We start from the raw sequence: 14,857 nt of genomic DNA, 5'->3' as shown, positions 1-14,857 counted from the left end.
CCACCAGCTTCTATCAACTTCTCACTCACTCACTCATTCACTAAGCTTCATCTTTTACTGCCATAACTCAACGTAGATTCACTCAAGTAAGTTTCACCTATGAGAATACCCTGTTAACACACAGTACTCATAATTCATAGCCCAGTGACACATACCCGCTATCGAGCACATCATCGTTTGTGATTACATATCATGTCTTCCCGTCCTTCAGTCGTCGGCCCAGACTCCGGCCCCGAGGCCCCTTATCCTCTTCACATGGAAGGCAAAGTGATTTCTGGTTTCGGCCGCGGCTCCAAAGAGGTAAGTCTTCTTCCATGCATCACTTATTTTACTCACACCTCTTAGCTCGGCATCCCAACTGCCAACCTCCCTGTGGACGAGGCTCTCACACCATGGATCGCCAACATCTCCTCCGGAGTCTACTTCGGCTATGCCTCTCTCGCTCTGCCCACAACACACCCGGACATCCCATCGGCTTCATCCAACGGACCTCCCAAGTCTGACACAGAGGATGCTCTCCTCGCTGCCGAAGCCCCTGCTAACCCTCCTTTCCACATCTTTCCCATGGTGATGTCCATTGGGTACAACCCCTTCTACAAGAACACAGTTCGCAGCGCAGAGGTTCATGTGCTGCACAAGTTCACCGCAGACTTCTATGACGTGCCTATGCGTCTCCTCATCCTTGGCTTCATCCGTGAGGAGAAGGACTACAAGAGTCTGGAGGCTCTGATCGAAGATATTAACTTTGATTGTGAAGTTGCAAAGAACAGTCTTGCCCGCGAGGCTTGGGCTCCTGCAAAGGGACGTGTTATTGGCGGTAAAGATCTTGAGGGCAAGTTAGATGTCCAGTGGTTACTTCGAGATGCCTAGGATAGATCCAAGAGAAATAGAACATGGTAAAAAGTGGCCGGGAGTTATGGATAGATAGCAACATAGAAGAGATGGGATCTTTTTCAAAAGTCATGGTTGTTTCATTTCACATCTGCTGAACTACCTGGGTATCATGCGAAACCCCCATCTGCCTGACTTAGAGCACTACCAATAAACTATGCAGCATCAAAGCTAATCTTCTATGCAAAAGTGTGTACTCCAGATCTTTCCGTTCTCTTGCAAAGTAGCCCTCCCCTAAAGGCCTGGCTAGTATCTCATTTCGAAGAAAATAACCTCCAACAAAAAGGGAGAATGAACGTATTTCAGTTTTGCCCTCAGTCATAACTAGCTAAACTGCTAGTTGCTGGGGTCCTTGGTCTGGTAAATATCGTGGTAAGAACTGCACTTGAGTTAGCAAGGAAGAAGTCTTAAGGTACGAGATATTAGAACTCACATTCATTATAATCATCATGGGAATGTCAAAGACGTCTCGTTTGATCGTCCAACAGTAAGTGCATTCAACCTTGCCATCCCTCTCAATCCTCGATATACCGTGCTCGCTGTCAATTCGCGTAACTCGGCTACTGAGGATGCTCGGCTGCACGTCCTTCTGAGTAGCATGATCGGGTTTGATGTCCATGCTCTGAGAAGATCGATACTTGTTGAGTCGGCAACTTCTCTGTACCTTGCCGCGACTGTCCTCAAAGGCCAATTCCGCAAAATCTTGGTAAAACTCAACCACACTGTCATCATCCAGCAGCTCACCCAAGAAAACAGGCTGAGGTCGCCCGCCGCTCAAGTCAAGGGTGGCTTTTTGAGGCCGGGGCGTTGGCATGTCTCCCTGAACATTGTTGTCTGGTGTGTTCGACCCATTGGTCGAACGCCCGCTGTAGGTATTGATATTGAGGTTTGGCTCTTTTCCGAGCAGCACCTCTTTTGTCCATCCTGTCAGCGCGATAAACTCTTTGTTGACAGCAGCGACCTCGCCCGATCTTCGACAGACAATGGTCGGAGCGCAGCAATGCTGTAAAAAGTCATCATATTCTACCAACGTTCTTTGAAAGCACTTCTCCATGAAAATGAGATCCTGACGGGTCAGATCTTTGGTACAAGATATAAAAGACGGTCGAATCTCTCCAAGGGCTTTGGCGATTCGTAGTAGCTTGTTGCCGGGCAGACGGTTTCGTAGAACAGCCACCATGTTGTGGAACCCGGTTGTGTAAGGATACGGCTCTTTTACACTTTCGTAGATAGCGGCAGAGTCTCTTTGTCGCTTGCCAAGATACGACTTGGGATTCGGCTTAGTACTCTTCGGTCTGTGTCGTTGTGCGCCAGGAACTGTAGGAATTCCAGCAAAATTATGGCCTGGTGAGCCTTCCATGCCTGCAACGGAATGGGGGCTGGCTGTCGCATCTGTACTTGGGCTGGCAAGACTTGTAGGCCCGGCTGCAATAGCATAAGCATGGGGTAGTCCGTGCTGGAGGTTTCCCTGGGCATATAGAGATTGGTTATTTTGGTCCATACCCGAAAAGTCGGCCCCTAACATGGGATGATCAAAGCCGTTTCCGTTGCCATTTGCATTTCCGAAGAGAGCTGCATAAGTGGCCTCGGTGGTTGGAGTCTGCGACAGGGAGTTCTCTCGCGGAGGTGTCTCGGCTCCAAGGGCCATCTTGTTAAGAATGCCAAACTCCCAGCCGGCGTATTGACTCCCGAAATTCAGACCTTCGAGGTCAAAATTGTACAGAGCAGGGTTACTGGGATCGAATAAGGCGTTGAAGTCCATATTACCAGCAGGTATAATATTGTTGATTGGAGCGTGCGCATTGCTGATCGGAGCCTGGAAGGATGTCGGGGACGTTTGAGGGTTGAAAGGTAGACTATCAATGCCTACAGGAGTCTGCGCGCCCGTTGAAAAGACCGGCAGTGTCGTAGTGCTCGCCTGAGAAAAGAAGTTGCTGCCAGTTGCAGACATACTATCTGACTGGCTGGCATTCGAATTCTGGCGCTGAGCGTTGGGCCGTGAGGGAGTAGGGTTGGGACTGGGGTTGTAATTTGGGCCAAGAACAGGCCGAAGGGCTTCCGGAGGAGCATCATGAAGGTATTTGGCCTTCTTGCGCACACCATCCTGGCATGCATCAGCGAGGCCACGCTTGATGCACCTTTGGCACGGTCTCTCATCTCCTGGAAAGATGTCAGTTCGAAATCTCTTCTTGGCTGTCAAGCACGACGATCTCAACTATGACTCTTCTCCCACTGAAATGGGTAAAAGAAGCGCGCAAGGCAGTTTAGCAGCGAAAATACCGACAACTGATGGATTAAAGAGCCAAACTTCACATGGAGAAAACGAGCTCAGGTCTTGATGATTGGCAAATTGCCAGCATTCGGTCGCTGCAAGGACACTTACCACAAGTCAGATGAGCTCTTTGACATGCAAAGCAGGCCCTTCGCGCCTTTTTCCTCCTAGGGCGCATAGGATCTTTGGGGTCGTACTTCTTCTTGACCTCGGTGGTGCTCTCGGTAGTGCTCTGGTCGGTCATCTTCTCGTCTTCTTCCTTAAGAAAAGTTTCCGTCTCGTCTTCGTTCTCAGACATAACATCTGAGACCTCAGTGCTATTCTCCTCCATTTCGTGCGGCATGGTGTCTTAGGTTTTATATACAAGACCTGGAGACCGGTACAAGGTCTTGCGATAGCTGGAATATCCTCCTCTCAGCTTATTACAGCCCGAGACTTTATTTGGGTTACTGCACACAAGGCGGCTCGGATATGCGGGCTCCGATCTCAGAACCCTTTTTTGTTTCTCTCTTTCACCTTGTCCTCCTTTTAGACAGCTTTGCGAAACCACACTTATCCAAGCCGTGGTGGGACAACCAAGCAGGGACAAGTACGCCGTCGAATTGAAGTTACAATCAGTGCAGTTCAGAGTGACAACAACCCCCACGGTGGCGTGGCAATGCGCAGATAATCTTTCCACTGATCTCCCTCGCTGATCGCTAACGCGTGCTGCGTAGGTGATGTATGTAAGATTAGGAACAACCTGAACTGCAATGCCCAGATGCGGCAGGACTATGGTGTTGGGCGCAAACGAGGCTAGAAGGCTGTATGCAGCCGTGTATTTGATGATCACGTCTCTGGGCTAATTGGGAGACCGAAACTGCTCGGTCAAGCTCGTATCGTAGAAGGGGCGTACTCGATAAAAGCCAATAAGTGGATAGGTATGATACGCAAAGAGGCGTCTTCGTGAAACGTATATTGAGTCAATAGTAGGTCGCAGCGGCCGTGAGGCTGTGATTGTTGTCACCGAAGAAGGCGGAGGAGGTGGAGGAGGTAGAATTCCGATTCGAGGAGCTTAGGTGATCGATGATCGCTAGATGCAGGAGAGTCGTCGGTCAGCGGTAGAGGCGGAGCTGTCTAAGGCGACACGGAGGAAAAGCAACGGCGACACGGGAGGTGAGAGATTTGGCGACTGTGAGGATGCGAATGACGACGAGGAAAGAATAGGATGCAGCTACCCGCGGGCCATGAGGAGTGGCTGCACCCAGAACCAGCACCAAAGCCAACCAATTTAAGCAGAAATTGGCCACTACAGCAACAGGAGAAGCTCACACGGCGTCGGCGACCGTAGAAGCAGGCTGTGGTGGCAGCGTGTATGTAGCGTTGTGCAAAGATGAGGCATGCGAGCCAGGCGCGGCGCGGGGGAGAAGTTGAGCGCAGATTGTGCGGAGGAGCCGGATCGCGATATAGATTGGGTTGAAGAGGGGGTATAAGAAAGGATACTGAGTCAACGTTGAGAGTAGAAGTCGAACGAGGCAATTCGCAGAATAAGTTGTAAGCAATGACTGGTCCAATTCAAGGTCAGTGAGAAGAGCCCAGTCAGGTCAGGCGACAGGGTGTTGTAGTGGTGGTAGTAGGTAGCATTGTGGGTTTTGGTGGTTGGCGGATTAGCAGACGCCACAGACAGGGCAGGGCAATTGGAGGATGCAGATGCAGATGCAGGTGTCTTAAGGTTGTTCCTGTGCTGTTTTTGCTTGCTCCAAGATACCTGACCTTAAGCTAAAAGGTGGTCTACCTTATGCTGTAAGAATCGAGTGCGAATGCGTGCTACCTAGGTAGGGATCGCAGAAGTACCAAGTTTGCTGTGCCAAGTACCTGATGTAGGTACAGTACAACAAAGTGGGTTCATGACAAGCTCTCAGTCAGAGAAAGTGGATTATTTTTTAAGGGGATAAGGAATGGATTGGATTGGATATGCATACTGAAATACAATGTGTACATGCAGACAGAGTGACGAATCCTGATTTTACATCTCAAGGTATAAAGACAGCCAAGGCTCGTTCGTTGTGCATCCATGGCATGTGCAAATGTAGAAACCCGAGGTGATGCTACATGCAATCTCGTGAACAAGCAAGCTACAAACAGGACATTGATTGACAGGCGGATGATCGAATAACCATACAGGTATTAGCTGTAAACCCACACAGGGTGGGTAACTCTTCATCCTTTCAGTCAATTCCCCTGTCTCTCTGCGTAGCAATGAACGTCAAACCCTTCAACCTGCCTAGGCATGGGTATCGTATCTGACAGTCAATCGATTCAACGTCGTCACCAACAACATAATCAACACGCTGATCATCATGAAAGATTCTACCTCGAGGAGTCCCAGGTGGATTTGATAGACTAATATGGCTGATATTCTTACTCAGTCGTTTATGCCTCAGCAAACCGAAGGTTCAAGCCTCCCATTTTCACCACCCGCTAGCAGAAACCAATTCGAGCCCAATCAAAGTCAAACTTTTGACTGCGGGGTTTACTAGTGGAGGGAGTAACCCGCTCTGGGGAAACTAGGCGCTGGCTATTGGTCTGACGATGCTTCCATTTGTAGCTGATGAAGCCTTGTAATCAAGATCAGATTTTTTTTTTTTCAGGTATTCAAGCCAGGGGGATAGTTGACGACTTGACTCAATTCACTTCTAGCGGTCAAGAGAGGCCATGGAAGGAGAATTTCACCTACCGCGCCTCAAGCAATAGTCTCGATCGAGAAGATGAAGCTAAAGAGGTCCCGCTGAGCCGCCAAAAACTACTCCATTCATCCATCGAATTTGTATTCCCAGCCACCAGCCACCCAACAACCTCAACCCCTAAACCTGGCTTAGACTGATGCATTGTGAATCGCAGGAGTCTGGGTCCCTGGTTGGATGCTTCTCTGCGCGTACACGTCGACATATCAAACTCTCTTTTGTGTTGGTAATAGCAGAGTCAGCCAGAGTGTGATTCGTACCTCGCCTATGACAAGGGTCTCTAGGTGTCGTGCGACTGCAGCACCGTTGCGACGAGGTGCGCCGTCGGGCTGATGTTGGATAAACTCTGGTGATACTTGGTGCAGAATGCCAATTGCCATCTTGCTGATAGTCTGTCGTATCCGCACACGAACCAACATGCATGTACATGTTTCAAGTCATCTCTTGAGCAACTAACACGCAACTCTAGTTCTGTAATTAGTCTTTACCAAAACCCAGAAGCAAAAAGAAAAGAAAAGACAGGAAAAGAGGACCCTGGTGCTGCTAGTAGATAAAGAAATCTATTCGCCGGCGCAGTTACTGACTGGCCGGTATGGAACGGCCGGTAAGCGGCGTCTAAGTAAGGTACCCGAAATGAACATATAGAGCACAGAGAAGAGTAAGATAGACAATCTACAGAGTTATACTTGTCACATACAGTGCTACTCTCCTTGACAAATGGAGGCTTCATGAAGCGAAATTTGTTACAGTCATCAGTGTCTACCTCCAAAACTGTAAGAAGCCGGCCAGCCGGACCGCGGGGCTTGATGCCGAGCCCGGATGCCGGAGGTGAGGGGCGGAAGCGGAAGCCCAACGCCGCTGAGGGTAGCCAACGCTCAGCTGTTTACGGTGAAGAATAGAACGATCCAGGTTTGATAGTCAGGGTCCTTTATTGGATATTCAATACCCGCGGTTCGCTAACCGACCGCAACCCGTCGGCGACCGAGGCTTTGGGGTTGCTGTCTAGTACTCTTGAATCATGCCAAGATACAAGGGAACGATCCTCATCAAGCTGCGCAAATAGAACAGTCTGCCCGGGAGCCTGATCTTCAGCACATAGAGACTTGTGCATTGATGGTAGCGCGAAGTTTGCGTTACGATTACCTAAAGTCAGGCAGAAAGGCCCTGTCTCAGATGTAACTATTTGTGACTATCAATGAGACTCAAATCCTGTGGCATCTGTCAGCTTTTGTTTGCTTTTCACTTCGTTTCTCCATTACGGCTGCGCTGCATTGCATGACAGCCGCTCCAAGGCAAGGATTCCCAAGGTAATTGACACGTCCTGCTGAGCCTCTTGTGGGCAATATGCCCCCTAGCCCTTGTTGCTTGCTTTTTATATAAATATTCACAGCGGGTAGAGGCATGCGTGCGTCAATGCGGTTGGAGGATACGACCCATGCTGCTGGCCGAGAACCTGGAGTCGAGTCGAGGCTGCGATAGCCGAGGGCCTGCAGATTGTAAATTTAATGTAGTTAGGGGCTAAAAGGACTGAGACACCCTTGTCAATCTTGAAGATGTTCTTCACACCAAAGTTGTGGTTGGTCTATCTTATGCCGATGTTTGGTGTTTTAGCTCGAGGGTGCGATGTGATATTGATTTTTTGGCAAACATGACCAGCTGACTAGGGTCAAAATTTCAAGTATGATAATCAGCAATCTCAATTGGATATTCTGTATGTTCTGTGAAGAAGACCTGATCTGGATCATGGTTGTTGAAGCCTGCAACAGCTGAGCACTTGTATCAAGCCACCATTTATACTCGCCTATTATTGATCATCATCTGCCTGTCCGTCATCCAGATCCCCGCATTTGCCTAGCGGCCCGGGAAGATCTTTACTCAAGATAAACTTAGCTGGCTGCATTAATTCTGGGGGAATCCTGAAATGCCTTTCAGCCGAGGGCGATCTTAACAAGCATTCACAATCAGATCATGCAACCTCATCGAAATTCTTGGTATCCCCTCTTTTCAAGCAATAGAGCTAACTTATTACGCTTTTAGGTATCTTCGAATACAAATTACAAAAGCGCCAATATTCCAAGCCCTGTGTATAGGAGCTAGACCAGCCTTTTTGTACAACCGGCTATCAATCCACTCATTTTCCCGCAAAAGCCACTCTTGACCTAGTAGGACTCTCGGGGTATTAGTTTGAGATGTCCTTCTCATAGCTGCAGTGCAGAGGCTTTGGTACCTGGTCTGGTGGCGCGGGTACACGGATGAAGTCAGGACTTGCAGCCCTGATCACACACTCTTCTCATACCCCCAAGTCTAACCTCGATGAACATTCTCTAAGAAGTAGCAAATCGGCTGTTGGCCCTGATTCTCTTCCCATACCGGAAGAACAGATAAGGGAAAGGCATCATGGCAACTGTCAGAAAAGCTAGCAAAGACGAAGCCCAGTGGTTGTTGAGCTTGGTATACATCTGGTTACCAAACAGGGGGAATGCAGCTGCAAGACTCGAGTTAGCAATCATTCATGTAAATGCATGCAGCTGAATCTCAACAACTTTCCGGGCTGATGCCTCATGCTCTCCAGAATAGGCTATGTCAGGGGAAGTTGATAGCCAGCCGGCGGTGAAGAATCAGACGAGTCCATGGGAATAGATACTCCAACGGCTTACCAGCAAAGACACAACGCACGAATGCATTAGCAGCAAGGGCACTTGCGGCATACTGTGGATACGCATCCACCTATTTCCATGAAAGTCAGCACAGTCTCTTCCCTGGCACGAGCGCACTCCTGTCACAATAGCTAGCAGAGAACTGTGTAACGTGCGGTGAGCCTGTCACAGACTTGTGGTACAGGCACAAAGTTGGACTTACTAGAAAGGTGAAGACTCCACTGAACACAAGAAGGATTCTATATCAGAGTTGAGCGGTTAGCTGCAGTTTGTCAAGCAGAGGTTCAGGGGATACGAGATCAAGAGGCATGACCAAGCGGTGACCGAGACCTGTTTTGCTCTTCTTGTGCGAATGTGATTCCGCGCGTCCGGTTCTTGTCTCAGTCCTGTGTAAAGTTGGACTTGGGTATCACAGTGCTCCCCTTAAGGACGCCTCCTTGAGGCCTGCGAATGGTTTGGTTTGATATGGGATGGATCGTGATTACTTACCCAGCTCCAAAGATTGCCGATCCCATTATGGGCACAATCCAGTGAACCCGGGGATAACACGACCAAGCAAACATGAATATACCAACTGGAACAAGGATACCTCCCAAAATGGCTGGAGGTAATCTAAACTCAGGCTGGCTGTTTCCTTCAACGCCGGTCTCCTCGCTCAACTTGCGGATGAGTTTGTTCCGAATATTGTGCCACAGGGGATCAAGGCCAGCGGCGAGCAGCATTCCCACGAGGATGCCGAGAAAAGAGCAGCCATTCTGCCAAAGGTTGAAGCCGTAAATATTGCCGAATACAAGGTGAAAAGCCCCAAAGAAGAGATATAGAATGCCGAGGACGATGGCTGTGAAGATGCATAGGTTCAGGCACATAGGCTCGAAGATTAATAGCTGAAATGGTCGTAGAAGCGATCGACCTATCGCGCTGGTGGCTGATTTCTGAACCTTTTCTGTAGGGGCTTTCCATCTTCCATCTCCAGTTTCCTTTCGCATCTGTTTTGCTTTGTTCTTGAGCAGGATCGGATCTTAGTGGAGGTTAGGTGGGACAGATCGGCTCTGGATGCTAATTTGGACTCACGATACGTCTCAGGGACAAGAAACACAATACCCAGTAGTAGAACAAATGCCCAGATCAGAAGAGTCCAATGAGTCCACCTCCAGTCAGTGTTATAGTTGATGAAACCCCCAATTAAAGGTCCAATCGACGGACCTACAAAGGGTGCGAGCGAAAACATCAACATAGGCGCTTGCAACTCATTTGCCGTGAAGAGATCTCCAACAGTGCCCCCTGACACAGCCAGAAATGCGCTACCGGCGAACCCATCGAGAAATCGACTCACAATCACGGTCTCGATATTCTGAGCCACGGCTTGAGGAATGATGAAGATGACATAAAGAGTCCACGATACAACATAGATAAGCCTTCGACCATAGAACTCGCTCAAGGGACCGAGGAACATGGGGCCTAGTCCGATACCTAAAACAAAGAACGAAAGACCAAGGATGGAGACTTCTCGTGAGTTGCCAAATTCATCCTCCATCTGTCCATACGTAGATGTATAGATGGAACTAGCAGCAGTCCTGTGTTCACATAAGTATCCATCTCGGTTGAAGATGCCGAAGAAATACTTACACGCAGAGACTTCCAGACGATACAATGATTATAATGAGCCACTTCTTCATCTTGTGAAAGCTCCGGGGACATAGACTGTCGTTGTCACCTCCATCCCAACCGACTTCGAAAGGATCCTTCTCAACTTCATCATCCGAAGGCTCGTTGTGGGGGTTACAGCTGTAACCATTCTGAGACTGACAGCGGGATATACTGGCAGATGCTCGTGAGCGAGTCCTAATTGCTTGTGGTGATTGAATCGTCGCCAAAGTCGTGTCGTTCCTCTCGGGGCCGAGTGTCCCTGAATTCGTTGAAGTCTTTTCAATGTCGCGATCCATGTTACTCAGGATTCTGACTGTTGGTAACAGTATTGAGGTAGATACGCAATTATGATTCGTAGTGAACTTTTGAGCCCTAGTTCAGAACTCGTAGTAAAGATAACTTGGTATTTCAAAACTATGCCAAGACTCTGGTCCTCCTAGTCTTTATATACACTCTAAACACCATGCTCTCCAACAAAACTCTTCCATTCCTCACCACCACAAAGCTAGAATCTCGACTATCTCGTACCGTGGAAATCACCTCATGTTGTCATCGCTGACCAAAAACATGACTTGCCACCCTGGAAAGATGCGAAATGTTTATTAATACCCAATCAAAGCTGACAAGCTAGGGTCTCGAGAGGAGCGATCGGCCGCCGTGGCTGGCTTATTGAACAGCTTGACTCTAGGAGAAGCAGGGCGCGTATTGCGTATCCCGTATTTACGAAGTCAGCCATGGCTGGTGAAATAAGATTCACGATATTCCCACGAAAATCACTTCTTGAGAAGGACAAGTTGACTATGAGATGCTGATGTGCTGAGACGGGCTATTATTCCCCCTCTCCGTGTTGATCTCGGCGATAGAGTGTTAATAATACATTGCGTATTAAGACCGAAGAGCTCTTGTTTCGGCTTTCGGCGTTTGAGCTTTCTCAAACTGTCTTATTTAATTCTTTCGGCTCTTGAACATGGCAAATATTCCTCACTTCTTATCTGGTTCAGTTTCTCGGGGAAAGGGAGAACAAGAGCTCAACAATAATCTCATGATGTTTAATTGATATTTCCCCGCGTATCGAGACTTATGAGGCTCTCTTTTAAATAGTCACAAGTACAAAATTGAGAGTAATGCTTGCGCTTATTTTTGGGTACCTTGAACTTGATCGAACATCAGTAGCTCCGTATCACGCTAACACTCGTCATCTTCAGGTGGTCGAATGAGAGAGCCTCATGCTCAAGCAATACGACCCTGCAAGAGTTCAAAACCCGGTTATTCTTCACATGCTGATGGAGATATTGTCCGACTCCGTCAATAAGAGCCCCTTAGCTATTTCGAGTTGACGAACCAGGTCTCGAATTACTTGCATATCCCAGACACGGCTCAGCATCCACCAAGCGGGACCAATTATCAAATATCTTGGCACCTCTTCGCGGTGTCTGATAGGATGCTCAAGACGACATGCGTACATGTCGTCATCCAGTTTCACTCGTACCACTGCGGGCGCTGGTAGGGTTGTAATGCGGGACATCAGTCACGGCTCGGTCAGCAGAACGGAACGCCAGGAAATATGCCCGTGACTGAAAGGAAGACATCGTGTGTTGTAGGGTAAGCAGGTCCCTTCATGCAGACCAGTCGTAGTTAACGAACAAATGCAATTAAAGAGTCATGAGGAGAGGTGGCAAGTAAGGTAGCTAAGATATGTCGCATCTATGCCTTCAAATAGTCAATGGTTGTCAAGACAGTTATCAGCGCTCAAGAGACATGGCAATCGTACCAATCCCGCTTCTACCATGAGCTTGAATTGCAACTCAGAGACGCGCTTCCAAGGCACACTGCAGCTGCACTGCCCAGTCTGGCAGAAGCGAACGAGGCAAAAGTGCTGCAACTATGCACGTAATTCTCGCAATAGGGCTCACTCATGATGCGCCCGCGACTGGCTGAACTCTTTTCTTTCCCACCATGACCTTGTCTTATTGGATTCTCCAGGGGCCAGTGTTTATTTCCTTGTGATGATTGACCTGTTTTTGGTTACACCTAGTTGTTGCGATCGGGCCAAAGTTTCGTCTCCAATGGTGTAGTCAAAAGGTGTCAGAAGTCACAAACAGCCTGATCGCAAACACACAAGAAAAAGTCCCCGAAGGAAATAGAAACTTCGGTGAAAAAGAGGACACATGGCTATACTTGGCTCAACAGAAATTCAATCAATTGGCCCAGTTGGCCAAGAGTTCTCGGCTGATCATAACCGCCAACGTTGCGTTGCCTTTGGATCCCCTCCAACACTTGCACCATGAACATAAACATGGCGGTTTCTTTTTGACAGCCCCCATTTCTCTGACGAAAACCTATTATTACAACTATTAAAGTGTACAGATTTCTTTCCATCTTTTAGGCGCTTACCTCGGATCGCTTCTTTGGGCCACGCCGAGTCGCAATCATAATCCTGTCCACCAATGGATTCGCATTCAGCAGCACGCTCAAACGTCATTTCGGAACCTCTACGACGCGGGGAGACGAGGGGAAACAAGACGAGACGCGGGGTTTTATTTGTTTGAGCTGGTTATAAAAGGTCGTGGTTTTCTCCTCGAAGTTGCTGAGATTCTAAACCATGAACTCAGCTCTCTCTTCGTCTTCAACACGAACAAGCACTTCATAAACACTCAACTTGAATAACCTGCAATCTTACCCCTACTCATTGAAACCTCTACATAACTCAATCGAACACACTGCACATCTACCCCTATTATAAATACCCCCAATTGACTCAACATCATGTCTTCTCAAACCACTGCCCAATACTTCCCCAAGATCTACTCCCTCACCTCCGCTGATCATGCTCGCTCTGTCTATGATGAGTGGGCAAAGACCTACAATGAGGAAATCACTGGCAAAGGCCAAGACTATGTCGGCCCAGCCATTGCCGCTGCCTATGTCCCTCAAGTTCTAGGCTCACCTACCATCAACCAAGACGTCGAGATTCTTGACGCTGGTTGTGGCACCGGCCTCGTCGGTGTCTTCCTCGCCCGCCTGGGTGCAAAGAAGGTCGACGGTGTCGACATCAGCCCAGGCATGCTCGACGAGGCTCGCGCTACAGACGCATATCGCAACCTGGACGTATGTGACCTGTCGCGACCGTTGTCCGCAAAGAATGACTCTTATGATGTCGTGACCTGTGTGGGCACCCTGACTCAGTCTCACGTTGGTCCCGAGGCTATCAGTGAATTTGTGCGTGTCGTGAAGCCAGGCGGCTACATCGTGGCCACCGTCATCCGTGAGATCTGGCAGACTGGAGGCTATGAGGCACACGTGAAGAGCCTCGCCGAGCAGAACAAGATCAAGGTCCTGTCTGCTGAGTTGCAGGACTATCGAAGGGGTGCTGGAGCCAAGGCCTACTACCTCGTCTTGCAAGTGTCTGCTTGAAGTGATTCGTTGATGGTAACTTCGGTGATGATGATGATGATGCTATCCGTTGCCGGCTTCCCTTTTCTTTCCCTCTCAACAAACAAACAAGCAAACAAACACAGCACAGCACAGGAAACCCTCCCCTGCCCCAGGAAAGCTATTGAAGTGGAATATACACATCGACACTTGATATGGTACAGTTGCAATCGTCTCTGGCCCGTGTCCACCAAGGTATTCGCTTTCACAAGTTGATGATGACGATAATGATGGTGATCATATGAGAGACGACAAAGAATGTTCGTGATTGGATTTCGTTTTGACATAGGTGACTCGCCAGTGAGCAACGCGATCGGAATCTCTTACACATTCCTTCAGCAACACATGCAGCATAAATATACAAAAGGCGTGCGTGCCCAACTCATGATTGTGATTCTGATTATGAATGTGACATGTCTATCATTTTGTTTCAACTTAGATTGTACGTTAAGGAGTAGTGTCGGTGCTTCCTGGCCTGTCACAACGCATATATAATTCTTTTCTTCTGTGCAAATTCGGCTTCATTGTAGGAAACGCTATCTAAACTGGTACGAAGTGTTGCTATGGTATACTTATAATCTTATAAACCAAGAATGAACAATTAACTACTTGATCATTTTCGTAGTACATAATTTTCTAAAATGCATATCCAATTGTGAAATAGGCTGGCTAATGCTAATATCCCGCCATGTATATACGTCGTTACAAAACAAAGGAAACGATAGTAAACAACCTCAGAAGCTCATATCCAGTCTGTAATGGAGTTGGTTTCATGGTAACTGGGGTTTATCACACATTCAGAGGCACCATGTTCCATTGCTATTAGCCATTTAATCTGTCAGTCGACTTAAAGTTCCGAGACTCGTTCTTGTCTATGAGTGGCCTGAATCTTGGGGGAGTCTTTGCCTCATCAGGATGTATAAATTTGCTAGGTATCTCGACTATTCACCGAATCATAAAACAGATGACAACAGATTCGTCATGGGTCAGCGGCGATCATAACGTCCAATCGGCGGGCCTCGGGCGGCTCATGAAACTAGCTGGCCATGATGATGTCTACCCTCTCGGGGAGTTTTCTGTCTTGTCGGATACTCTGAGGCCTTCCACCGTCCGGGTTGGGGCTTGGGGGCTTGTCCTTGCTCACCGACTCTCGGATACCACTTCCGATCACGGGACAAGACCCTCTAGTAAGTCATCATGACCATCATGACATGTCTCCGAACTGTCTCACATAT

At 48.3% G+C, this 14,857-nt stretch overlaps 4 protein-coding genes across 4 annotated transcripts; 2 read left to right on the top strand and 2 right to left on the bottom strand.

Annotated features, from left to right (window-relative positions):
• Positions 1 to 7: 7 nt before the first annotated feature.
• FOBCDRAFT_42522 (uncharacterized protein) lies at positions 8 to 951 on the top strand. Its single transcript, XM_031186250.3, has 3 exons — positions 8 to 86; positions 141 to 300; positions 346 to 951. Exons 2-3 carry the CDS (start codon positions 193 to 195, stop codon positions 868 to 870), a joined length of 633 nt encoding a protein of 210 aa, XP_031037385.1. The 5' UTR covers positions 8 to 86; positions 141 to 192; the 3' UTR covers positions 871 to 951.
• Position 952: 1 nt separating this feature from the next.
• Positions 953 to 3,892, bottom strand: FOBCDRAFT_42526 (uncharacterized protein). The gene is made up of 3 exons (XM_031186251.3): positions 3,275 to 3,892; positions 1,325 to 3,051; positions 953 to 1,270 (listed from the first exon to the last, which is right to left on the bottom strand). The coding sequence occupies exons 1-3, from the start codon at positions 3,504 to 3,506 to the stop codon at positions 1,220 to 1,222; spliced, it is 2,010 nt and encodes a 669-aa protein (XP_031037386.2). The 5' UTR covers positions 3,507 to 3,892; the 3' UTR covers positions 953 to 1,219.
• Positions 3,893 to 7,712: 3,820 nt separating this feature from the next.
• On the bottom strand, positions 7,713 to 10,486 carry FOBCDRAFT_251395 (major facilitator superfamily domain-containing protein; the record flags this gene model as incomplete). The annotated part of the gene is made up of 6 exons (XM_054705084.2): positions 7,713 to 8,371; positions 8,544 to 8,613; positions 8,746 to 8,782; positions 9,033 to 9,561; positions 9,615 to 10,117; positions 10,170 to 10,486. 6 exons carry the CDS (start codon positions 10,484 to 10,486, stop codon positions 8,211 to 8,213), a joined length of 1,617 nt encoding a protein of 538 aa, XP_054561059.2. The 3' UTR covers positions 7,713 to 8,210.
• Positions 10,487 to 12,734: 2,248 nt separating this feature from the next.
• Positions 12,735 to 14,007, top strand: FOBCDRAFT_226303 (S-adenosyl-L-methionine-dependent methyltransferase). The gene has a single exon (XM_054705083.2). It carries the CDS (start codon positions 12,957 to 12,959, stop codon positions 13,602 to 13,604), a length of 648 nt encoding a protein of 215 aa, XP_054561058.1. The 5' UTR covers positions 12,735 to 12,956; the 3' UTR covers positions 13,605 to 14,007.
• The last annotated feature ends 850 nt before the right edge of the window (positions 14,008 to 14,857 follow it).

This window comes from Fusarium oxysporum, chromosome VI, assembly GCF_013085055.1.
Source record: "Fusarium oxysporum Fo47 chromosome VI, complete sequence".
Classification (NCBI taxonomy): Eukaryota; Fungi; Ascomycota; class Sordariomycetes; order Hypocreales; family Nectriaceae; genus Fusarium; species Fusarium oxysporum.
This window is presented reverse-complemented; position numbering and strand designations above follow the sequence as displayed.

What these genes read in the sequence shown, in the direction of transcription:
- FOBCDRAFT_42522 (XM_031186250.3), top strand. Translation starts at nt 193, where the DNA reads ATGTCTTCCCGTCCTTCAGTCGTCGGCCCAGACTCCGGCCCCGAGGCC. An exon ending in TCGGCCGCGGCTCCAAAGAG is followed by an intron (nt 301 to 345) that starts GTAAGTCTTCTT and finishes CACACCTCTTAG; the next exon opens with CTCGGCATCCCAACTGCCAA.
- FOBCDRAFT_226303 (XM_054705083.2), top strand. Translation starts at nt 12,957, where the DNA reads ATGTCTTCTCAAACCACTGCCCAATACTTCCCCAAGATCTACTCCCTC.
- FOBCDRAFT_42526 (XM_031186251.3), bottom strand. Translation starts at nt 3,506, where the DNA reads ATGCCGCACGAAATGGAGGAGAATAGCACTGAGGTCTCAGATGTTATG. An exon ending in AAGAGCTCATCTGACTTGTG is followed by an intron (nt 3,052 to 3,274) that starts GTAAGTGTCCTT and finishes ACATCTTTCCAG; the next exon opens with GAGATGAGAGACCGTGCCAA. An exon ending in CCATGATGATTATAATGAAT is followed by an intron (nt 1,271 to 1,324) that starts GTGAGTTCTAAT and finishes ACTCAAGTGCAG; the next exon opens with TTCTTACCACGATATTTACC.